This window comes from Delphinapterus leucas, chromosome 16 (genome assembly GCF_059928025.1).
Source record: "Delphinapterus leucas isolate spDelLeu-1000000601 "Yukka" chromosome 16, BTC_Dleu_Yukka2, whole genome shotgun sequence".
Classification (NCBI taxonomy): Eukaryota; Metazoa; Chordata; class Mammalia; order Artiodactyla; family Monodontidae; genus Delphinapterus; species Delphinapterus leucas.
In genome coordinates, this window is record NC_143144.1 from 33803997 (window position 1) to 33828783 (window position 24787).

The 24787-nt window shown below is 53.4% G+C and overlaps 1 protein-coding gene across 1 annotated transcript in view; it reads left to right on the plus strand.

The window, feature by feature from the left end:
* The first annotated feature begins 63 nt into the window (after nt 1-63).
* Nucleotides 64-24787, plus strand: part of SH2D4B (SH2 domain containing 4B) — a 101084-nt gene continuing 76360 nt past the window's right edge. Inside the window, exon 1 of the mRNA XM_089897780.1 lies at nt 64-16001. Coding sequence (XP_089753906.1) covers nt 15300-16001 — 702 coding nt within the window. The 5' untranslated portion in view covers nt 64-15299. The remainder of the gene's footprint in view (nt 16002-24787) is intronic.

Here is a 24787-nt window from a genome sequence, read left to right on the forward strand (position 1 = left end):
GTAAACTCGGCTGCCGAGGGAAACGGTGGGATCGGGTGTGGGTAGGCATGACGGGAAGGTAGGTGGTTGGCCCAATCTGAAATAAATTTCATCGGGTGATTTTTTTTAGATTCTGTGTGCCACTTTCAGTGATTCTTTGTGTGGAGGTTACACCTGGAACAAGCTGGCTTGTGGCTTAGTTATGCCCAGCTGGAAGCATAAGGTAGAACTTTGACTCCACAGGCCCGGAGGAAATGTTATTTTAGGTTATAACTGTACAGCCCCAGGCAGTAAGGTCCAGGCAAAAGAGCTTGGGGACACTGGGTTGGAATCTGGGCACTGCCACTGCATGAGTTGTGTGTCTTAGACCTGCTGGCCCATCTGTGGAGGAGGTTAGTGGCAGTGCCAGGTACATCTGACCCAGGCTGCCCTGGGGGAGTCGGTGGCCCCAGGCCCTCACCGCTGGTGTGTGGGCACCAACAGCTCCTGCTGTCCCATCTATTCACGTGGACCTGGTGGCTGGACCCCTTGCAAGTGTCTTCACAGGTCACAGCCCAGTTCAGGGTGAAGTCTAGCTGTGACTTTTTCAGAGTTTGGGTTTGTTTTCCAATTAGTTTACGAAACTTGCTGGCCACTTTCAGCCATCTCATCTGACTCTGAGTTGGATGAGAATAGCAAAGAAGTGCAGGATAAGGGATGCTCACGTGGCATCTCCAGCACACTGGGCTCCCTCCATGGAGCCGCAGTGCAGCCCTCCCAGTCACTCCCTGCCCAGCCTACCCTGAGTCTCCAGCCACTCCCTGTCCTCTCAGACTGAGATAGAGGCCAGCCTGTGCCTCTGCACTTCCCCTCCTGGCCCCCCATACACTCTCGCTTTGAAGTTTCAGGGTCTTTGCTCATCCTTCCTGTGACCCTCCTGCCCACCTCCTCCTGGGGCTTCTGCACTGTTATCTTTCCCACCTGCTGTCCTCGCCCCATCCCACGTATCCCCATCCCAGAAAGCTTGCCTTGGCCCTCTCGCCCTCCTACCGGCCCACGCCCCACCACTGCTTTCCTTCCCAGGCGGCTGCTCGTCCGGGCCCTGTCCCCCTCCCACCACCACCCAGTACTCTCCTCACTTGACTGAAAGCCACACACCCCAATCAACGGCCTCCATGCCTCTCTTGGCCTCTGCAGCACCTGGCACTCTGGACCACCCCATCCTCAAAGTCCTCTGCTGCCGCCAGGGCTCTCAGGTCTCTCCCGCCCATCCTTGTCCCACCTTCAGCTGTACCTGCCAGGGCTCACCTGTCTCCTGGGGCTCCCGTGCGCCCAAGGCAGGGCTGTGAGCTGGGCAGGAAAGCCATCTGTGCTGGTGCATGAGACTGTGCTGGTCTTCTCCACATGAATAACAATAAAAATTAACGGATCCAGAACTTCCTGGAACGTAGGAAGTACACAGAGTACCTTAAAACTTAAGGTACACTTAAAAACTGATTGTCTGGCTTTCCTGGTGGCGCAGTGGTTGAGTGTCCGCCTGCCGATGCGGGAGACACGGGTTCGTGCCTTGGTCCGGGAAGATCCCACATGCCGCGGAGCGGCTGGGCCCGTGAGCCATGGCCGCTGAGCCTGCGCGTCCGGAGCCTGTGCTCCACAACGGGAGAGGCCACAACAGTGAGAGGCCCGCGTACCGTAAAAAAAAAACAAAAAACCGATTGTCACCAGAAGAGCTCAGGCAAGCCATTTTTATGCTAAAAACATGAGGTAAGTTGCTGATCAAGGATTTTGAAGAGCTGGGTTGAAACTCTGGGAGCCTCTTGCCCCTGAACCTGCACCTGCAACTAAAATAGGAGGTTGGGTGCCTGCCAGCTCCTGATTCTGAACCTCTGCTTGGTGCCTGCTGAGCAAAACCAGCACCAAGGGCACGCCTGAGAAGCATCGGTGTCCTGAGGATGAGCCAGTTACTGGGCTCTTGAGGCACGTTGACAAGCAGCTGGAGGAAGAGTGTGGATCCCTGTCTCTATACCTGGATTTGGGTGCCTGGTTTGGTTTGGGGGGACCTTTGGGGGAGCATGATGTCATCCCCAAGGAGCTCAGCCCCACCCTGTGCTGGAGGCCCTGGCTCTGAGCAGCAGCACGCTCACTTCCTCGCATGGCCAGAGCTGCCGTCCACCCAGCAAGCCTGCTGGGCGGTGAGGGATCGGGCATAGCTTTCTCTTCAGGAGATACTACTTGGGGGCTGCCACTGGGGCAGTAACGGGCGTGCCTGTGAGTGTAGGCTACTGCAATCTTAGGGACCCCAGGGGAGAGCTCCCCAGAAGAGGAGGTGGGGTGAGAGGCCAGCAGAGGACGGAGGGACTCAGTCTTGGCAGTAGAGAGCACCTGATCGCTTCTCGGCCGGCAAGCTCAGAGTGTGGACTGCAGAGGCACAGAGAAAGGGGAGGGGCTGTTGCCGTGGTCCCAGCACCCAGGGCATCCTCCTGCTCAGGTGTCAGGAGCTCAGCCCTGTCACCTTGTGGTCCAGGGCCCTCAGCTGTCCCCGGTGAGTGGGGTGGCTGTATGACCTGCATGGGTGGGCGCTTTCTAGCTCTAGGGTCATGTGAGGTGTCTGGCCACAGGGTTTGTAGGATATGGGCCCCCAAACTGTGGTAACCTGTCCCCAGGGTTGAATCTTGGTACAGGTGCTTCCACGTGCTTGTCTGTCATCCAAGAGGATGCCTCCCAGCCTTCCAGGGCAGACTGGGCCTCCTGCAGTTCCTTTCTCCTTCATCTGGGTGCTCTCTCCAAAAATCCAGAGAATTATACAACTTTAGGTCCTTTTTAGCTCCTTGTAAACTCAGTAAGACCTGGCTTTTCCTCCTCAAAGGCTACAGTAAAGGTAGATTCATTCTCAAAATGCTTTTGGGGTCTCCAGGACACCTCAGGAAAACCTGATGTGGGCACTATAGAATGGCAATGGCAGTATAACTTTGGGAAAGAGAAAGTTAAGGCTACATTCAAATGGATGCTGTTTTGGTGTACTTAGCAATTTTAGAGACTCCAGGTTTGTAAAAGGAGGAAGTCTGTGTGCCTTGTAAAGGTCTGGAAGAGTTATTTCTTCACTCTGCTTTCTTCCATGCTCTGCATCTTGTATATCAGCAGGGGCTTCAAAACCATGGCTTAATAACTACCGAACTAAATTATCCCCTTGGACTGTAATTTTATTACCTCAAAGGGCTCTTAAACTAATCTGTTTTTTTCAGTATCCAAGCACAGAGTGTAAAAAGTATGTGTCCTGTTTTCCAGAGGCATCCACTATTAAGTACCCTCCTAGGAAATGTCCATGCATATTCAAATGAGAATTTTCCACACAAATGAGAATTGTGTTTTACAATGAGTTTTACTCAGTGTATCTCAGAAATATTTCCGCATACGCATCCACAGTGTGTTTTCACAGTCCACTGCAGGACTGCCATGAGTGAATGAGCCTTGCTCTGGAACGGGGATTATGTTTACAGTCACAGGTAACAGAAAACCCAGTTGAAACTGGCCTAAACAATGAAGGGAGGCTTTTGGCTCCTGAACCTGGAAAGTCCAGGGGTGGGGTGACTTTAAGGGTTTGATCCGAGTGACTCAGTGATGCCGAGGATCCGGTTTCCTTTCCCCTGTCTGCTCTGCCTGTCACAGTGCTCCCATCACCCAAGGCAGAGGGAGGCAAGACCCCACCAAGGACCACCTTGAGCCTCTGGTGAGGACAGTATGGTGGTCCCATTGAGGGAAGCCCCCCCTGCCCCAGCCCCCTGTGCTTGTCCATCCCGCTGAAACCACGTGGTGGGGAAACCAGGCTCCTATGGGAGGAGACGGACATGGGGAAGGCTGCCAACCACCCCCATGAACTCCTGTGTTTCAGTTACGGGGTGTTTTGCTCTTACAAGGGCTTATGAGAACCCCACGGTATTTTGTTCTTAGAATTACTTCCTAGAAGGTTTAATAAGAAAAACATGTTTTTAAACAAGTTCTCCAGGAAGGTGGGCTGGCTTCATAATGAGCGGCTACTCGGGGCTGGTGTGTGTGAGGGCGGCCTGAGCACCAGGGATGTACGGGCTGTTTCTGGGCCAAGAGGGTTAGTTGGGAGTGGGGCGGTGACGTCTCCTCCAGTAGCCTGTGACCTGCAACAGCACAGCTTCCATAGGGAGGCTCAGCAAGGTGGCCCTGCAGTCTGCCTTTGCCTTTGGAGATAGCTGGTCATGTGGGAGAGCAGTGGTTTGGGTGGCATCCCTGCGTACCGATGAAGACATGCACTGGAGATCCAGTGCCACCCCGAGGTTGCCAGGGAGGGAGCTGCAGAGCCCGGCAGACAAGCCCGCGATGGGGCTTTGGGGTCCAGACGGCTCACTGCCTGGTTGCTGGAGAAGGGCAGCACACTCGGGTGGGCTCTGCCTGCCCACGTGGCCACTTCCCCAGACAGGCAACTACGTGTCCGAGGCAAAACTAGACAGTGAACCCAGGGTAAGTGGGGAAAGGAGAAGAGGGGGTCTTGGCCCTGTGGGGCTGCATTCCCAGGGAGACCGGGTGGGGTTGCGGTGTATCTGTTTTCCTCTGTAGCACCAGGCAGACTGCTTTGGATTAAGGATTAAGTAAGGCCTGTGCTGCAGTGGGAAGAGCACTGAGCCTGAGTTTGAGCTGGGGCTCGAAAACAAACAAAAATCACGCGCAAACCCAAAACCCCTTAGTGCCTCCATTTTTCATCTGTCAAGTGGAGATCATTTTATTTCTTTATTTCACAAAGTTTCTGGAACCATTGGATGAGTTCGTGTAGATGAGAGCTTGGTAAACTTGGCAGGTGTTATCGACTCCACAGCACCTACTACTCACTAGCCTTGTGGCCTTTAGCAAGTTACTTAAACCTCTTTGAGTCTTTTTTTTTTGTAAAATTGGGATAAAAACACCCCAACACAGGGTTGTTTCAAGGATTAAATGGGATGAGGTGGGTAAAGCGTTTTGACATAGGTCTAGATTACTTAGTAGGCACCCCCCAAAATTACTGCTAATGCAATTATTGAAGAAATTTTATCTGTAACTACCAGTCCCCACCAGGCTTAGCTGCCTGGGTTACGTGAAATACAGCTCAAGTTCCCAGCCAGACTGAAATGAGAAGACCCACTTCCCCGTCCTTTCAGGAGCAAGGCTTAGATCTGTGGGGAGCTCAGCAGGCATCTGGAGTTCAAGGTCTGTTTGTTTGCTCTCTGTGTCATGGGGGTGGGGAGGGGGCAGAAGGGGTTTCTTCTTGCCTGGGGTGTGGATCCTGCCAGAAATCAACACAGCCTGAGAAGTCGTTCCTGGAGCCCCCAGAGGAAGCAGAGTGGTCCTCACCTGTCGAGGGGGCCAGGCCATCTGCAGAGACCGCCCCAGGGAGCCAGCAGAGGGCCACAGCCTGCCTTCAAGGGCTCCAGGGGGGATGATCTGGGGGAGAACAGGGGTTAGAGGAGCTTGGATGGGAAAGAAGAAAGGGCCGGAATAGATGCTCTGAAACCAGCAAGATGACATGTTTGGACAGGATGGGGAGGGTCTTGGCTGGGGAGACCCCATCTGGTCCCACTCATGGTAAGAACAACAGAGGCTCAGGGAAGTGCTGGGACCCACCCGAGGCCTCAGAGTGAGGCCCTGAGTCCAGGAGGTGCTCTGTGCGTCTTCCACCTCTGACGAGTGAGGGTGTGCATCCCCGAAGCAGGGCAGCCTCAGCAGGACTGGAAGCGTGTGTGTGTGTGTGTGTGTGTGTGTGTGTGTGAGTAAGACATGTGCATGGAGCCCTGCTGTGCTAGCCCAGGCCCCCAGGAGAAAATCTTTGTGTCTAAGACCATGTGGGTTTTATTCAGAGCCCCATGTCCCCGTCCGCTCCTGCAGACGCGTTGAACTTGTCTTCTGTTCCTCCAACCCTAAATCCCAACCACACCCAGCCGGCTCCTCCCCGTCTCGCCCATCTCAGCTGAGGGGACCACCATCCACCCAGGGGCCAAATCCAGGAGTGTGGGTGTCACCTGGGCCCTGAGGATGAAATCAGCTCCTCCACAGTCAACAGAACATCCGGTCAGTCACCTCTTCTAAAGGCTAAACCTTTCACGTGCATTCGAATAACTGCATTTTGAAGTGAGCTTACTTCCCCTCTCTGCAGATCTCAAAACCATTCTTGGAAGCTGCAGGGGCTGGGGGTCTTTGTAGGATTCTCATATAAAAATGAATCTGTAATGATGTTCTAAGAAACTAGGGTGTGCGGCCCAGCCCCCAGCTGGTGAACTCCCCTCCTTCCTCCCGGCAACACAATTCTTACACCCCGCAAAGTTGCATTAAAAGTTTTCGATTGTGTGTGGGTTTTTTTTCCTACACCCCCATCCCCGCTTCCTCCACCCCAAGGCTGTGCCAGGATAGATGTCAGCCACTGGCCTTGGAGGCAGCAATACAGCTGAGGCTGGAATGGGCTCATCTAGGACCCACGTTTGTTCCTGCTGTTCCAAGTGTCTGCTACTGAAGTGCGACAGTCAGACAGCCTCATAAAAAACCTACTGTGGGCAACACTGCTGGGCAGGGGGGTGGTATTTTTGACACGAGAGGAAACGGGACTTGCCTGGTGCCACACAGCTGGTGAGGGGCAGAGCTGGGTTTACAGCCCAGGATGTCTACTCCAAGGACTGTTCTCTCTCCCTCTGAGGATACTAACTCAAAAGACACAATCAGTGAGCACAGAAGAGGGCAGGTGTGTGGGGGACATGCACTGATGTGTTACAGTGTGAAGGCAGCTCAGTGCTAGTGAAAGAGCCAGGAACCTGGGACTGTTTCCTCTGTAAAGTGGGGATAGTGATTCTTACACTACAGCTTGGCTAAAAGTGCAGTGCTTCTCAATGTGTGGCTCCCTGGACCGGCAGCCACCGTGTCACCTGGGAACTTGTGAAACATGCAAATTCTGTGGTCCAACTCCGGGCCCGTGGAATCAAAAACTCGGGAAGGGAGCTCAGCAGTCTCTGTTTGAACCAGCCCTTTGATGATTTGAATGCAAGCTCAAGTTAGAGGACCATTGCATTAGAGTCAGGATAGACTAACCATTAGAGCAAATGTCCCCTAAACTTTGATGGCTTTGAAAAATAAATGTCTTTTGCTTACATCACAGTCTCTGGTGGAAGGCTGAGGGGCTGGGCTGGCAAACACTCTGTGCAGTCTTTCAGAGACCCAGACTCCCTGCATTTTGTGACTCCACCCTCTGATAGGTCTTTGAAGTCTCTAGTCTAGTCAGCTGGTGGCTGGGGAAGAGGGTGAAGGTCCCGGGAGGGAGAATCTTAGGAAAGAGGCCTGGATGGCTTGCACATCACTTGTGCTCACGTTCTATTGGCCGCGACTCAGAAGCCATGTCAAACTACCAGGGCTGGAAAGGGCCTCGCTGTGTGTGCAGGAGGAAGAGGCGAGGCCAGGTATCGGAGGGCACCAGTGGTCTGTGCCCCGAGGCCCACAGCTTAGGGAAGTGAAGACTGGGACTGGAATCCCCCTCTGTAGGGAGCTGAGGGCCCAGCCCGTGGTGGGCTGTTTGCCTATCTCACAGCCTCCACTCAGCCTTCTCACCGCTCCCAAGAGCAGCCTGAAGGAGGGCACCTCATCAAGCTGGATGGGTGTGTGGGATCCCACGGGGCTAGAGATGTGGTCTGTGAGCAGATGAGGGGGCAGACGGCACACGAACTCCTGTCTGTGCCCTCCAGGTGTGACCACTGGGGAGGTAAGGCACTGCTGCGTGGCCCCAGAAGGACTGTCCAGCTCAGAACAAGAGTCCACGGGGTGGGAGTGGAGGATGGGAGGGCAGGAACCTGTTAGGGCTCAGTAAGACTTGGAGCATTAGCAGCTGTTTGACCTTGACAATAAAATTGACCTTGGCAGGGTGGCGCAGTGGTTGAGAGTCCGCCTGCCGATGCAGGGGACACGGGCTCGTGCCCCGGTCCGGGAAGATCCCACATGCCGCGGAGCGGCTGGGCCCGTGAGCCATGGCTGCTGGGCCTGCGCGTCTGGAGCCTGTGCTCCGCAACGGGAGAGGCCACAGCAGTGAGAGGCCCGCGTACCGCAAAAAAAAAAAAAAAAAAAAATTGACCTTGGGATAATAAAATTGCCTGCTTCATAATCTTGTTCTGAGAATTAAGTAAGCTAGGAGAAGAAAGCCCTTGGCACAGTGCCTGCTGCCTCATGGTGGGTGTGTAGGAAATATTAGCAGTAATCTCTGGTTGCTCTTCTAAGGAGGGCCTGGGGATGGGGGGCCCAGGGCTCACTGGAGTTCTCAGCTGCTTACAGGGCAAGGGCACTGCTTCTCTCTACCGGGCAGGACAGCCTTGGGGCCTGCTGGGGCTGGGCCTGTGGTCTGGAGGTGACTCTGCAGCTGAGAGGGGCAGCAGGCAGGGCTGGCCGACTGTGTGGTCTTTAGTAGGTGCCAGGGGACCTGGGGAGGGCTGTGTGTGGGGCTGCCAGCGTTGAAGCCTGTTTGCCGTCTGCAGCCTCAGAGTTTCCTCCTGCCCTTTGAGTTAATAAGAATCCGTCCTGGGCTGAGACTGAGTCAATCTGTTATACTTGTGCTGAGTGGCCTGGTTCCAGGGGAATTTGGATGGAGTAGAGTATTTTCTAATTAGCAGGACTGGGGCTCCTGGAGAGGTTTTTGGGTCAGGGGTGCAGGCGAGTATAGGTCCTCTGTCTGCATCAGAGGGCCAGCTGATGGAGAGGGGGGCGGCTGGCTCAATACTCCCTCCACCTGAGGACCCGGAGCTGCCTACTGCACCAGCTGTGTGCAGGCCAAAGGACTTAGCATCCTGTGAGCAGAGGACTGGCCGTCTCTGGAAACCTCCTTTTCTTTGCTGTGTCACTGGCTTCCCGGGGGAGGCGATGGAAGGGGTGCTGGGCAGCAAGGAGATGGGGTGGCTGCAATCAGAGAGAGATCGGGGCCCAGGAGGACCTCCTGTGGGAAATGGGCCAGCAGGAGGGGCCCTGAGAGAGGGTCTGGCCCAGGTCCTTAGTGTCACGTCCTGTCCACTTCCGCAGCATCCTTGGCAAGACAAATGGAGGGCGAGCCAAGCCACTGCGGTGGTCAGGACACACCGGTTGCAATGACCTTAACTCAGACAAGGTTAAGCAGAAGGGGACTCCTATGACAGGGAGGGAGGGTGGGACAGTCACAGAGAGGAGCGGGGCCTTGGGGGCTGGAACAGACTTCACACTGCCCAGTGTTTTCCTCTCTCCATCAGTGTCTCCGCCTCTCTTCAGCTTGGCCCATCTGCCCTACTACACACAGACCCTCACCCCTGTGGGGAGACGCAAGAGCCAGCAGCCCAAGTTAGAACCGTAGCAGAAGATCAGCCAACTTCTGCCAGCGTTTGTGTATCAATCCCTGGCCCAGGGATTGTGCGGGACTCAGGACTTTTTCCTTTAAACCAGGAGTCTGGGGACACAGAATTAGCTACCGGCACCCACAACCCCTGCCTAATATACTGACTCACCAAGTTAGTGAGGAACCAGGTCCCATATGAAGGAGCAGGAAACAACTCCCACTGTTACCTACCGTGAGCCTGGCCAGATGACTCTGACAAAAGCCCTGTGCAGCACCCTGATTACTTGAGAAGCTCTGCCCAGGAAATCAGGCCTGGCTGGCTGCAATCCTGGGCTCTGAAGCTGAGCTCATAAACTCGTGTGTTTGTGGTCTTGTCTTTTTGTTTACAAATGTCAGCATTGGTGTCCTCACCCTGCCCAGGTACTCCGATCCCAGCAATTCCATGGTGGGGAAAGCCCCAAGCCCTCTCCCATGAACTCTGCTAATTCCTGGCACTCGTGCCCCTGTGCCTCCCACTCCTGTGTCCCTTAATGGTCCCCTTTATGTCCCTCATCTGTCCTGGCAGAATTGGATAAAGTTCACTTTTTTTCTTTTCTAAATAAGAAACCTCACAGCAAGCGTTTTGTGAGTTAAATCGTTTTGATAAAGACCTGGGGCAGGGTGGTCCACAGTCTCGGGTGTGTGGCTGTGCCCCTCGCTTCTTCCACTGCCATCTCTGGGCTCAGGAACCCTGATTTTCAGTCCTGTGTTACATGGAGTAACGCAGTTCACCCCAGCTTGGCCTCCCAAATGTGCATACCCAAACCTAGCATGGTTTGCAGAAGTTCACAGTCCTTTTCTTTTAATAGGACCTGCTTACTCTCCTTAGAAGGCAGTGAGGGTTAAAATACTCTTTTTCCTGTTACGTAAAACTGGGACTATCCTACACACGCTTTCCCCCAAGTAATACATCATGAGTACACTTTTATGCCAACGGATATTCTCAACATTAATTCCAATGGCTGTATAGTAGAATCACAAGTGATAGGCAAGGATCTATTAACACAACTCTGTTTATTGAACAAATATCCATTCTCCCCCACCCCATTATTATTATTATTATTATTATTTTTGCGGTACACGGGCCTCTCACTGCTGTGGCCTCTCCCGTTGCAGAGCACAGGCTCTGGACGCGCAGGCCCAGCAGCCACGGCTCACGGGCCCAGCCGCTCCATGGCATGTGGGATCTTCCCAGACCGGGGCACGAACCCGTGTCCCCTGCATCGGCAGGCGGACTCTCAACCACTGCGCCACCAGGGAAGCCCCCACCCCATTATTAACTTTCTTTTGATCACATACGAAATAATTACATATGTATTTGGATCACTGTCTGGACTTTCTCACTTCAATCTACCTGTTTTTGTCAGAACCGAAATGTTTGTTTTAGAAGTCTGAATACTGACAGTATGGAGTTCAATATTCCACAATATTTTCTAGGCTGTTCTCGTTTGTTCATTCTTTCAGTTAACTTGTGGATCATTTTATTGAGTCTCTCCTCCACGTCCCAATTAAATTTCAGGTTTGGCTCGAAATTGTATTAAACGGATGACTTCTTTGAGATTGTATTAGTTATGCATTGCTGCATGACAGCACATATACATCTCACACTCTTTCTGAGGGTCAGGAATCTAGGAACAGCTTGGCTGGGGGATTCTGGCTCAGGGTCTCTCATGAGGTTGCACTGAAACTGCTGGCTGCGGCCGCAGTCTCCCCTGACCAGGTCCTGTGCCAACCGCACTCATGTAACTGTTGGCAGGAGGCTTCAGTTCCTTGACATGGGGGTCTCATGACATGGTCTCCCCAGAGTGAATGATGAGAGAAAGAGAGAGAGAGAGGGGAAGAGAGAGAGGGAGAGAGAGAACCCGAGGGGGAAGCAGAAAAGTCTTTTATAACCTAATCTCAGAAGTGACAGATCATCACTTCCGGCGTATCTTACTGATCACACAGACCAACCCGGATATGCGTGAGAGGGGCCACGCCAGGTCACAGCTGCCAGGTGGCGGGGATCATCGGGAACCATCTTGGAGGCTAAGTAACACAGAGGCGAACTGAACATGTTATGGTAATAGGTCTTCCTGATTGTGAATGTGGTGTGTCTCTATATCAACTTAAATCTTAGGTATGCTCTCAATGAGGATTTTTACTTTTCTTCATATAGGTCCCCCACAATATTTATCAAATTTATTCCCAGAGTTTTATATCTGGTTCCTATTGTGAACGGGATCTCTTTCACATTGTATTTTCTAAGTAGTTGTTGCACTCATACAGGAACACTATTGCTTTTTATGGCCATGATTCTTCCGTGGAGCTTAACGGGTGACAAAGCAGAAATTCCTCTAGACTCTCACTGAGCCCTTGGATCGCAAAACTGAGACCAGGTAAGATCCTAAATGTGCTCTTGGGACCAGCTTCCTCAAGTGACTGTGTGCCGGGGAGGCGGGGGGAAACGTAAGGACGGCCTTCCTGCGGCCTATCTTTTCACGGTGCCTGTGCTCCGGGCTGCCTGAGGCCGAGGTGACAGGGTCCTCTGGCCAACATGTGACCCTACCTTCGAGGGAGCCCTGTGGTCAGGGCATGGGGGGACAGTCAGGGGAGGCGGCCTGTGGCAGGGCCAGTCCACCTAATGCTCCACAGACTTAGCCCATCTGCCCACGACTTCCAGGTACGAGTCTCCAGCAACCTCTCTCCAGAGCCCTATTCCGGATGCCTGCCCAGCATTTGCACAGGCTCTGGTCAACTCCGGTATGAATGTTCCTTCATCCGTTCTTGTTTCCAGTAGCTACAGTATTTATCCAGCACCTGCTGCACGCCAGACAGTGCTCTTGAGGACATCAGCAAAGCACCTGCCCTTGTGGTGCTTGTTACAAGTCAGGAGAGAGAGACAAAACCAAACAAACTGTAAAATGGTATTTTACAAAGTGAGTGATACGGGAAGAAATAGAGCCGAATAATGGGGGATCAGGACTACGGAGGAGTTAAAAGTTTGAGCAAAGACTTGAAGGGGGTGAATGAGCTAGCTGGGTTCTGGGCAGACGGACAGCCAGCACAAGGAAGCGGGAGTGGTGGTGCCAGGGGCTATCTGAGGGGGTGGAAGGCAGATCCTGTGAGCCTTGGGCTTCCCTGAGTAAAATGGGAGCCACTGTAGGGTTTTGAGCAGAGGAGTAACATGATCTAAGTTTTAAAATGATTTTTGATGGAAGCAGAGACACCTGATAGGAGGCTCTGGGAGGAGGAAATGTCCCCCAATTCTGCCCTCTTGGTCCCCGCTGGTAATGCCACTACAGTCCTCATCACCTCCCTCCTAGACTCTGGCCAGACTCTGCTGACTCTTCTCCCCACCTCCTGCTCCTCTGTCTCGGAGAAATGTCTCCAAGTCCTTCTCCAGTTTAGGAACTCTGGCAACATGAACGGTCTATCCCTGCCAACGTTGTAGCCCCCCAGGCTACGGAGGTCTGGCTTTGTCTGCATGTCCCTCTCTGGGGGTGGGTGCCAGTGTGGACGAGGCTGTGCACATCCTGCCCCACGACTACTGAACTCCAGAGGCCAATTTTCTTGGGTCACATTTTAGAACTTCTGAAATACATTTATTTCAGCCGCATGAATTATGTATCTTAGTCACTGCATAAAGCAATACAGAATTGTCTAAAGTGGGCTTTCTCCCCCTTCCAAGAAGAAAGAAACCATGTGTGTGTTCTTCCATATTTTTTCCTTTGCCCATACAAAAATAATCAAACATAGAATTTAAAAAATGGATTACGCCGTGCACAATATCCTGCGTGTCGCCTTTTCATTTTCCTGCCCCGGACATTTTCCCCGGCCAAAGCAGACAGATGGACTTCATTCTCTGTGACAAACGTTAGTGTTCCTCCCCAGGGGCCCTCCCCGCCCCACCCCACTGAGGGACATTCAGGTGGTTTCCAGTCACTTTCATAACAACATTTGCGTGCGTGTACCCCGCCCCCAGAGGGAACTGCGTTAGCATACAAAGTTAAACACATCACATCGGCCAATAAAAAATGAAAACAAAATAAAACCAGTTGGAAGGCGGCAGAAAAGCGTGTGTGAATACCCCGGGGCCCCTCATCTCGTTCGTTTGCAGTCGCCGGAAGCTGCCTGGGCAGGAACCGCCGCGGGCTCCTTTGGTCTGCGCGGCTCCTGGGCCGGGGTCCGGGCCCTGGACGGCCATCGTGTACCCGCCGCACCGCCGGTCCTCCCGCACCCAGATCCCGGCGCATCCCGGCGGGCGTAGCCGACCTTGTGCTGCTCCCGGCGCCCGGCTCTCCCACGTGCTGCCGCTCCCGCTCGGATCTGCCGCCAGGGGGTGCCACAGGCCGGGCTGAGCGGCTTCCTCCGCCGGGGGAGGGCGACGGGCGGGAGGACACCAGCCCAGAGGTGGCGCCGATCAGGGCCAGGCAGCTCCCACCGGCGCCGGCCCTAGAGCGTCTTTCCGGAAACCGGATCCAGCCCGCGCCCCGGCTGCGCTGCGCGCTCGGCCTCCTGCCCCACTGACCTGGGATTGCCAGGGAGCGCTCCGCCGGCTGCGGCACAAAACGGGCAGCTAGCGGGGCCCTTCCCAGCCGGCCGCCACGCACCCTCTCTCAACGGTGTCACCACCGCAAGGATGACACCATCACCGCTCAGCCAGAGGACTGGACCTCACACCCACAGCAGTCGTCCCATCCCTACGGCCCCGTACTGTGCTGTCTCTCCCCTCTTCTTGTAGGCATCTGGTGGACCCAGAAAGTAAGAAGCTGCCCGCGGGAAGCTAGACTCCCTTCGTGCCGTTCGTGCCCCTCCTCCCCTTGTTTCCTCTCTGGACGCCGGGCTCCCACCCAGCCACATTTAGGACAAGGGAGATTAGAGCTGTGCCGGAGGCTCGGATGGCCTCGGTCTAAGAAACTGAGCGAGCCGGGACGCCGAGCCCTGAAAGGTCTTCGGTGAGGAGGAGAGAGAAGAGGGCGGGTGGGGTCCAGGGCCACAGCGCTGCATGGCAAGAGCCTCTCTGTGGAGCCTCCAAGGTCTGGGTCACCCGGGGACAAGCCAGCCAGACCTGGGGGAGGGGCAGCCTGGCCCTCCGCACTTCTTGTGACCCCGTGGGATTAAAGCTCATCTGAACCCGCTTAATCCTTACTGTTGTGGGTCTACCTTGCAGGAGAAGACCGCCCACTCACACCTGGGTTCCATCAGTTTTGGGTGCCTGATCCACCTTTAGTCCTCATGGGGAGGGAAGGGGACATGAAGGTCACCAGCCCAACTAGGCCACAGTGCTACAAACCATCAAAAGATTCACAGTACCCAGTGGTTGTCATATTTGAAAGTTGGATGGAGTCCCAGGGTGGGTAGCCATAGGCAAGTTGCTTACCTTCTCTGAACCCCAGTTTGAATACAGGGTCAGCTGGGAGTAGCTCTGAGCAGCTGTTAGGGTGAACTTTGGGTCTCAGCATGAGCAGCGCCTACCCATCCTCACGGCCAAAGACAGATGGGCTCCCTCCAAGCAGAAAGCAACATCCTGCTCTGTCCAGGGTGCTTCGCATTCAGGGCATGGAGACGACAGAGAAGACACACTTGCATTCTTTGTTTGTGATCATCTCCAGGTACTTGCAACACCAACAAAAAGATAAGCAACAACAAAAATTGACCCCAAATTGAGGGTTAATCTGTCAGCACACGCATAGCCTTAGAACCTCATTACAGGGAGAAGGCAGAGGATGTCTGCCTCCTTCATGTCCTTGAATTCCATGATCAAGCCCCTCGGGTGGCCCTACTGGTTCTCTTTTGCTTTCTTCCTTGGCTGCAACACAGAAAGAAAGAAAGCTCTTTTCTCCTCCAAGGCCGAGTGTTAGAAGCATTACCTCAGTAGCCCAACGTCCTGGAAAAGAGGAAGCTTGGCAATGACGGAGCAAGTAGAGCGAGAGGCCGGGCAGCCTAGAAGCTCCTGGCTGGCTCCTCTGGCCTGTTTGACATTGGCTCAAAAGACATGGAATTAATAGGCAAAGCTGCCTCCTCCTCCTCCTCTTACCTGTGGAGGAGAGATCGGTTCCCGGTTGGCTGGGGCAGTGTCATTGATATAGCTGGTGTCATCGTTACCTTCCATGAACAGATCACTCGACACCTGCCAGGGCCAGGAAGGGCCGGGCCTGGGTTTTGCCCGCAGAGCTGGAGGCTTTCACTCTCCCATTGTCCCAGAGCGCAGGGGAGGCCAAGACACAGGCTCTGCTGGGATGTGGCTCTTGGTGACCCAGTAGAAGGACTGGACAGCTCCTGGTGCTGGATCCCCCTTGCAGGTCCTGGCTGCCTCTTTGCTTCCTGCTGCCTGATCCCTGTGGCTGTCCTGGGCAGAGGAGATGAATTCGTGGCTGGCTGGGAGCTGAGGCAGAGCGATGATGCTGCACAGAGAAGTGGCTCTGGGAGTGACCGTGGCGTGAGGAGCCAGGGGCGAGGAGTGGCCTGGGGTGTCCCTCCTGGCGTGTGCATCCCAGGTGACACCATGCTGCAGCAGATCCTGCACGACATGTACATCGACCCCGAGCTCCTGGCCGAGCTCAGTGATGTGCAGAAGCACATCCTCTTCTACAAGATGCGAGAGGAGCAGCTGAGACGCTGGAGGGAGCGTGAGGCTTGGGAGGCCCTGGCCCAGTTCGAGGGACTCAGGCCCCCCAAGGTCAAGCGAGGTATGTGGGTGGGAGTCACCAAGGGGCTGACCCCTGGCCTCCCGGGAGGTAGAAAAGTTATCGATGTCAGGCTATGTTCTTCTTTAAAATGGGCACTGGTGTGATGAGGGCTGGGGGCTTGAAACCCTTGTTCTGTGAGCATCCCTTCCCATTAGCCTGGGCGTCTATCTTTTGACTAGGTCTGTAGGGCTCCAAGGCTGCACAGGGAACTGCCTGGGGACCCTGATGGCATTGAGGCACGGGGACTTGCTTTGTCTTGTTGTGAAGGGCCCAGGTTCTGGGAAGACACCACTGGGATCTCAGACTGTGCTCAGACCCTGTTGGTGACTGCCTGGTGGGTAGAAGCCATGTTCTTTTTTTTGCGGTATGCGGGCCTCTCACTGTTGTGGCCTCTCCCGTGGCGGAGCGCAGGCTCCGGATGCGCAGGCTCAGCGGCCATGGCTCACGGGCCCAGCCGCTCCCGTGTCCCCTGCATCGGCAGGCGGACTCTCAACCACTGCGCCACCAGGGAAGCCCGAGGCCATGTTCTTGAACCTCACCGGTGGTTCCGGACAGAGGGCCAGGGTGCAGCAAAGACACATCGCCCCTCCCTCACTTGCGTGCGCGGCATAGTGGTTCCAGCACAGCGCCCGTGCCCCTCCTCCCTGTCCTTGTGTGCGAGGATGCTTTGGGTTGTGCTGGAGCCCCAGCGGGCCTCTGGAGAGAGGGTGTCAGGGAATGTCCTGCGCTAAGAGTGACCAACCCCAATGGCAACAGCAACTGCAGACAAGAAGCAAGGGTTCAACCCACGTTTCCGGTGGTTATTCTGCAGTGACGTGCCAGTCAAGGCCGTCGCCGGGGCGCCTGTGAGTGACGGTGCACCTGATGCAGGCAGGCTGCTGAGTTGCTGCGGGACTCAAGGTCCTGCCGGGAAGGGCACTTTACGTGGATGCTGCACTTCACAGTTTGCAAAGCCCATTCATCTCTCTCGTTCACTCCCCAGAGCAACCCTCTTGGTCTCCATACTGTTGACCAGAGTGAAGTTCAGACTTGATCTGTTTGTAAGTTTTCAGTCCAGGAAAAAGACATACAGGCCCCTTGGTGACCTGGCTCCCTCTCTCTACTCCAGGCTCACTGCTAGACAGCGCCTGCCATGTGCCGTAGGCCACGCTGGCACCCATCTGGACACCTTGCTCTAGCCTCTGTTTTTACACGTGTGAGTCTTCCCATTGGGAATGTTCTCCCGCCTTCGTCCTCCTGACAGACTCCTTCATTTCTAGCCCCTGCCTCCTGGAGTCTCTTGGGGATGCTCCTGGCATAGGGAAGTACTTGCTCCTCGGCACATAGGACCCGTCTTTGCCCTAGCACTTGCCACACTGTCAGTGTCATGCATCGTCTGCTCGCCTGGCTCTCCCAGGGGACTCAAAGCCACAGGAGTGAGCACATTCTCCATTCTGTCTTCCATCCTTGGGTCTAGCACAGAGCTGGCACAGAGCGCGGAATCCCCTTTTGAACAGGACACAGTAGGACCCCAGGGAGGGGGAGTTATGACGTGACTGCGTGTGGCTGGTGCCAAGGGTGGGGCTACACTGGCAGCCGCATCACTGAAAATGACAGGCTGCCTTTCCTGCCCCACTGGCCTGAGCCCTGCGGCCTCATGCTGTCCGTCAGGTGGCTCTTCTGCAAGGAGAACAGACGCCTAAAGCTTTAACTGCAAAAATGTTTTTACGGCGATTTGTCACACGTTGACATCTACATTTTCGTGTATAAATTATACATTAAACTCATTGGGGTTTCTGGTGCAGAAGACTCTTTTCCAGATAATTAATTTTCTGATTTATAAAGCATGGATAAGAGGAGGAGTGTATGTATTCCAGATCAGGATCCCGCTCAGATCTCAGCTCTTTGCTTCAGTCCTGGTGTGGAGCTGGGCAGATGGGGAAGCCCTGAGGGGCAGGCGTGGCCCCAGAGGCTGAAGAGCTTCTTACTGTGGGCCTGGGGTGCACAGTGCCTGCTTCCTGTCCTAGGATCACAATGAAGGGTTGCAACAACCCTCCACCTGGTCTGTGACCTTTAATATTTACCCTGCGCCTGTCCTCACTGAATGCCCCCATAGCCCTGTGACCCCATCTCAGATGAGGAAGCCACTGCGCACAGAGGTGACACAATCCATCCAAAGTCACCTAGCTGCTAAGAATGGAAACGGGATGTACACCCCGTGACTTTGACCTTGGTCCAGTGGCTGATGTTTTTCTACTCATTCACTTCTGAACTTGGGACTTCCATTCGATGGATGATCTGTTCATGTGTTCATTTGTTCATTCATTCATTTATTCATTCAGTCCCTTAGCCAACATTACTAAGCGCTGACCTTGGTGAACTGGACAGAGCTTTGGCCCTTGAGTCCATGGGTAGACAGATCAGATCCCAGGGAACATGCCAACAGGAGTGCCAGGAGGGTGGCCTGGGGCAATGCAGCCGCACAGCAGCTCAGGACAGGGTGTGTGGGGACAGACTCCACGGGCTGGATCTTTTCTCTTCCTTCCTTTCACAGGCACTTCCTTCCCAGCTTTTGCCTCCCTCCCTCCCTCCAATCTGTCCTGAAGGAAGCAACTGCTGTGTCCTGTTGTGTGTGCCAGCCACTTGGGACCCCTGAGCACACCTTACTCGGTTCCGGTCAGACTGGAATGACCTTGCACCTCCTCCTGTCCATCCGTCTCCCCAGTCCTGCTTGTCCCCTGAGACCTCCCTCCCACCCTCTCTCTTCTGAGGACACTTCCCAGCTCCTAGCAGGCCTGACCTGAGGGCTTAGCAGGGCAAGGTGCACCCTGTCCCTGAAAACTTCTCTGCTTCTCCTGCAGAGGGTAGGTGTAAATACTGGTGATAGGGATTATTCCACTTTACAGAACTTCAGGGGTTGTATTGGTCCTGGGACACACATTTGGGGTCCACAGAAGTAAGCTGGGGTGAAAGATGACGGTCGTGGCTGGGCACACGTCACTCCCCTGACCATGCAGGTGTGTCTTTTTGTTTTCACCTTATATTTTGCTGAGAAGCTTCTGGTGTTCTGCCCCGTCATGGAAGATACAGACCCTCAGCTTACATTGTTTCCCCGTCTGCCGTCATGTTTGCTGTTTGTCACATTTCTGACAAAACTTGAGGTCCAGCGGGAATTTGTGTTGTTTGTTGAGACTCTGGGAAGGCGGTTATCACATTACATTCTCGCTAGATTTAAGCCACGCCCATCCAGCAGTACCATGACTTTCAACATCGTTTCCCCTTTTCGTGCCCTTTTGCCACCGCAGGAACCTACACCCAGTGTGAGGAGCTGCAGCCTTTACAACCCTTGGCCCCTTCTGGGCTGGCCCAGTTATCCCAGTTTTTGGGGGCTGAAGCTGCATGTCGCCTGGGACACAGGACTCAGGACACATGTGTTCCTACTGCTGTTGTGACCCAGGAAGCTTCTCTGCCTGGTCTTGCTGGCTCCGCTGTGATTGGCAGTCTCTGTCAGTGTTAAATTGGTTCCTCGGTGACCATCTTCTTATCCATCTGGACGTCATCTGCCTGGGAACAAGACCGCTTTCCCCACCCTCCTTCCTGCTTTTTTCTCTAACGTGGCTGACACTGGCCACGCCACAAACCAAACCTGCAGCCTCTTGGAGGTGCCTTATTCTCACCCCCACAGCCAGCCCTGTGCCTGCCCCAGTCCAGCCTGTGGAGGGCTCTAAGTCCAGCTGTCCAGCCCTCACTACTTCCATTCCCCACAGCTGGGGTCAAGAGGCACCTCCCACCTGCTAGGCCCGCCTCTCTCTGCCTACCCAGCCTGTGGCGCTCCCACAAGCAGCCCTGACCTGGGGCTGGAGGGAGACACCCGATCCAGCATCCTGTCTCAGCTCTCAGCCACTCCCACTGGGCGTCTGCCCTGGACTGGGTGCCCAGGTGGGCCTGGTCCATGCTCTAATGAAAGCTGTGTGACACAGTCCTTCTCACTGGGCATCTGCCTTCTCTCTGTTTCCTGGGAACCATCCAGTAACCACGGCAACCTTGCCCGCTGGGCCCAGGCCCTCCTAGCCTCGGTGTGTTTCCTTTCCGGGCGTGGGAAGCAGTACTTGCCTGCAGACATTCCCGGTGCACCCATGTTCTCAGTGGTCCCCTGCCTCAGGCTCACGCCCTACGACTTTTCTCCCCAGAGCAGCCAAAGTGTCCTTTTAACACACTGACTAGCTCAGGCATCTCCCTGCCTCCGTGGCTTCCACTGCACTCAAAGAAACACGAATGCTTTTCGGGCGCCTCTGCCTACTTTCCAACCCGATTTCCACCCTTTTGGGTCCCTCTGTGTGGAATGCTCTTTTCCCAAATCCTCATGAGGCTGGGCCCTCCCCGTCATTCATTTCTCAGTTAAATGTTGAGCTCTTCACTGACTACCCGCTCTCAAGGACCCCACCCCAGTCTCTCTCTCTTACAACATCTGGCCTGATTTCCTTCAAAGCACTTACCACATCTGAAAGTATCGTGTTTTTTTTTTGTTGTTTGTTTGTGGTAAGAAAACACAACATAAAATTTACCATTTTAACCATTTTAAAGCGTGCGATCCAGTGACATTTAGTACATTCAAAATGTTGTGCAACCACCACCTCTGTCATATCCATCACCCCAAAAGGAAAGCCTGTATCCTTTAAACGGTCCCTCTGCATCCTCTCCTCCCCCAGCGCCTGGCAACCACTGATGTGTTTTCTGTCTCTGTGAATTTGCCTTTGTCGTCGTCACCTTCCTCTTTTCTCATGTATCTGTTTGCTTGTTTATGGTCTATCTCCTCCGTTAGTCTGCATGGGCCATGACACTATGGCTGCGGCTGCCTTGCCTCCATCCCAGCGTCTGGAACAAGGCTGAGGGATATGGTTGGGGGGCAGCCGTGGGCAGGGAGCTGCTAAGAACGTTGCATGCGTGGTGTGTCAGTGGGGCTGGATAGAAGAGACGGGTATCAAAGGATTTCCCTTTTGAGTAGAAGACTGTGAGCTGTGCAGTGTGACCCCTTCCCTAGACCTTGAAAATCTTCAGTAAAAGTCTAAAAATCCCAGTATACTTGTGTTTTGCGATATATTGTAGAAGCTGAACTACAATCTATACTATGTAAGTAATGGCAGTTCTGTGACCTTGTCATTCATACTTACAACTCATTTCGTTTTCATTTCTTGTTTTAGGATTTTGACTTAGATTTTAGTTTGACCAATGCTACTTTTTTCCTTTGCATCCACTTAGTGTACATTTCCCTGTATCTTTTCTTCCCCCTCACCCCGCCTTTTGATACCATTTTGTTTTAAGGGAGTCTATTGAAACATGCATATTAACTAGCATATGTTCGTTTAGAACTTATTTTAAAGATAGAGTTGAACCCATTTTCTTTACCTTTATCAGGAATGAAACATTATCTACTGAAGATGAGAAACTTAAGGATATTTTAATATCCGTCTCCATGATTTTGTTGGCATAATCAAGAAGTTTAGATTTTTTTGTTTACTTATCTTTCAAGACTTATTTTTTTATGCCAATGGCAGTTTCATAATCAAATCATAATAACAGTAATTACTTGGACACTAACTCCACTTTGTATTACTCGTACCCCACATTTTTCCCTCTGAGGGGAAAGTGAGAAACATTTCATTCCCCCTTTGCCCCCTTGTACGAATGCTTTGGCCAACCCAGCAGCACACCCCTTGCTGTTCGGATTCTCAGCACGTCACACAGAAGTTAATAAACATCAAGGGAAATCCACATTTGAAGCCGTGTCTTGCACCATCCCTGTTCTTGCTGTCATATGGGGGTAGGCATGCTGATTTTCTTCAACTCCCTTTGTGAATTTTTCTGTTAGTTCCAACAGTTTTCCAGTAGATCCACTTAGAGGGTGGTGACTGTGCAGGAACACTGGGGAATCAGGGGCATGGATGCCCTGGATTTCTGGACTGTAGCTCTTTGGAGCTGTTGCTCATGGCCCCTTTCCTGGGCACAGTGGAACAGTGCTTCTAGGACAGTGCCATGGGGGGAGGGGGCTGGGGAATCTAGCCTCTCTGTTTTCTTACGGTGCCGGATTATCCACCAGTAGTGTCCCATCCCCTCTGTCAAGAAGATGTTTCCTGTCCATATGCAAATATTCAAAGAACAATTCTTTGGGGAGGGAGAATGATCTTTTTCACAGAGTATATGTGATGGGGAGAGAAAAAGAGGTGTCTGGCGGCGCGGGGAGGGTGTCCAGAGTCCTGTGCAAGGTAGACAAGAGGTAAAAAGTCCCCTGTGGCACGATAATTGGTAAATTGGGGCTGAGTGTGTGTCCGAGGGACCAGTGAAGGCAACAGATGAGCAATGGGGGTGCTGCCAGCTTCCCAGCGAGAGCCCTGGGGTCAGGCAAGAGGAACGTCATGAGAAGTGTATCTGTGGTGACACCAGGCCATCCAGCTGACCCCAGAGAGGTGTCCTAGTGTCCGTCACCTGTAGATAGGCACTGCAGCTCTCAGGGTGTATGTGGGGGGCAGGCAGATCCTGCTTGCTCTTCCAGACTTCCACACCCGAAGGGATGCTCCATTAGCTCATTTCCTGAGGGGCTCAAGGGTGGAAAATGACAGTGTCACAGATTACTTCTCCACCTTTTGGTTGGGTTGATGCTATTTTCAACATGTCTCTAGCTTGGTGGAATAGAAGCAAGTCCCCTGGATTTTCATCTTTGGTCTACTGGGTTGACCTTGGAACATCACCTGTGCAATGGGAATAATAACCCTTCTCCAGCAGTTGTTGGCAGGGTTCAAAAAGCTTCTTCAACAAGTGGGAAAGCTCCCGCCACCATGCGGGGCACATAAGAGCCAAGCCATGTCCACCTCCTTCCTTTCCTCACTGCCTCAGTCTGCCTCTGGTGGCAGATGCCCTTGGAATTTGTTCAGCCTCTTCCTGAATGTTCCCATGGGACCTAGGCTGTGAGCCCAGCTCCACCACTGCTTGGCCAACCTCAGTTTTTCTGGAGTCTCAGAGATGAGGGTGGGGATGGGACTTTTCCTGTGTCTGTCAAATCATTACTCCTGGTGTGGTTACTTCTTAGGGTAAATTGCAAGAAATTCAGTTATTCCAGTAAAAGGAGACTCTTGGTTCTTGGATGCTGATAAACTTTCCTACAGGCGAAGCAAAGATGTGGCATTATGGTGGGTGGGAGGACTGGTCCGTCGGGAATTGCACAGTGTATGGCCTGGGACCACCCTGGTTGTGACTGTGCAGCTGGGTGTGGGACCCCTTAGGGCATGGAGAGAGGGGCTAGGGGCCAGACCACTACCCCCGCCTGGACTCTGAGACCCAGTGTGGGCCTTGCACGCAGTTGGTGCTCTGCCCAGGTGTGTGGAATTGACCTTGAGGGGGAGAGCCCACTTTCTGTCTCCTCAGCCCTGTTCGGCCTCCATACGGTGGACAGAAGGGTGGGGCAGCAGTGCTGGTGAGTGAGGTCCTCCGTGTTACAGTCTCAGCATCGCTGAGGGGCGTCACTCTGCTCCCCTACAGCTCAGTTCCTTCTTCCGTGAAGAGGGAAGGGCTTTCTGGGTGGCTGTAAGACTGAAGGAGCCACTGTGCAAAGTTCTCACGCTGGCCCTGGCTGGGGGCCTCTGCAGCCCACCAGCTCACTCCCTTTCCTCCCTGCCTTCCCCCAGCCGGTGCTGTGGTTCTGGCCGAGGCAGCTCTGCCAGCATCCACGGCTCCCCGTCTCCAGTGCCAGCATTTGCAGAAGCTGCAAAGCCCCAGACTCACCAGGCAGGCAGTGGGAAGAGCCAGGCAGAAGCTGCCATGAGAGCATGTGGGGCTCTTGGTGCCCAGCAGGTGTGGGTGTCTCCAGGGGTGAGAGTGCAGTTTTCTTGGCTCTGGAGGGAGATCAGCCTTATGTGGAGCCCTTAACTGTCAGCTCTGAGCATCCTGTATCTAGAAGGAGAGAACTGAAGGTGTGGCCTTGTCCAGCTGAAGGCCTTTGGTAGGGGAGCCTGGAGAGGTTCCCAGAGAGTAGGCTCAGGTTCTGGAAGCTAAGGGGGAAGGGCCAGGGCTGCAGGAAGAATGAAGCCTCAGAGCAGCTGCATTCTTTGGAATGAAGGAGAACTCACCCAGATGGAACGCCTTGCCTCCTGTGTGTCTGACCTGTCCTGGGCCCTTTAAGTGCCTGTTTATCCCACCCCCTTAGGGACCTGAGGTTGGGTCCTTTGTATTTCATGAAATCTAAGATGCCATAGCTTGAAAGACACACTATTTTTATATATTACTAAGAAAGCTGTAAATTAAACCATGATACACCATTGTTTGTAAGATACATCCTGGTTTCAGAAATGTTAAGGTGTGTGTCTTCAAATTAATGAAATATGTTATTATCTCCGTTTGAGTCGAGGTGGAGTTAGAATCGGGTCCAGGCCTGCTGGGGCTCCAGTTCCCCCCACTGCAGTGCACACATCTTCCTCCTCCTCACAGCTGCTCCCATGGTGAAATGACATATTCCAGGTGATTAAAGACCAGTGCAGAAAAAGCAAAAACAAAATCATAGAAGTAATCAAAGAAAATATGAGAGAATAGTGGGGAGAGCGAAGGTGTTCTTAAAATAAGATACAGCAATAAAAATTAAAGGAAAAATAAAGATAAATGTGACTAGATTTTAAAAATCTTCTTGATAAAAGACACCAAACGGAGTTTAAAAATAGAACAAAGCAGGAGGTAAATGAGAGAAAAATATCTGCAACATTTATAACAGGCAAAGGACTTGTATCCAGAGAAGAAAGAAACTTCCTAAGTCAGTTAGCAGAAGACAAAC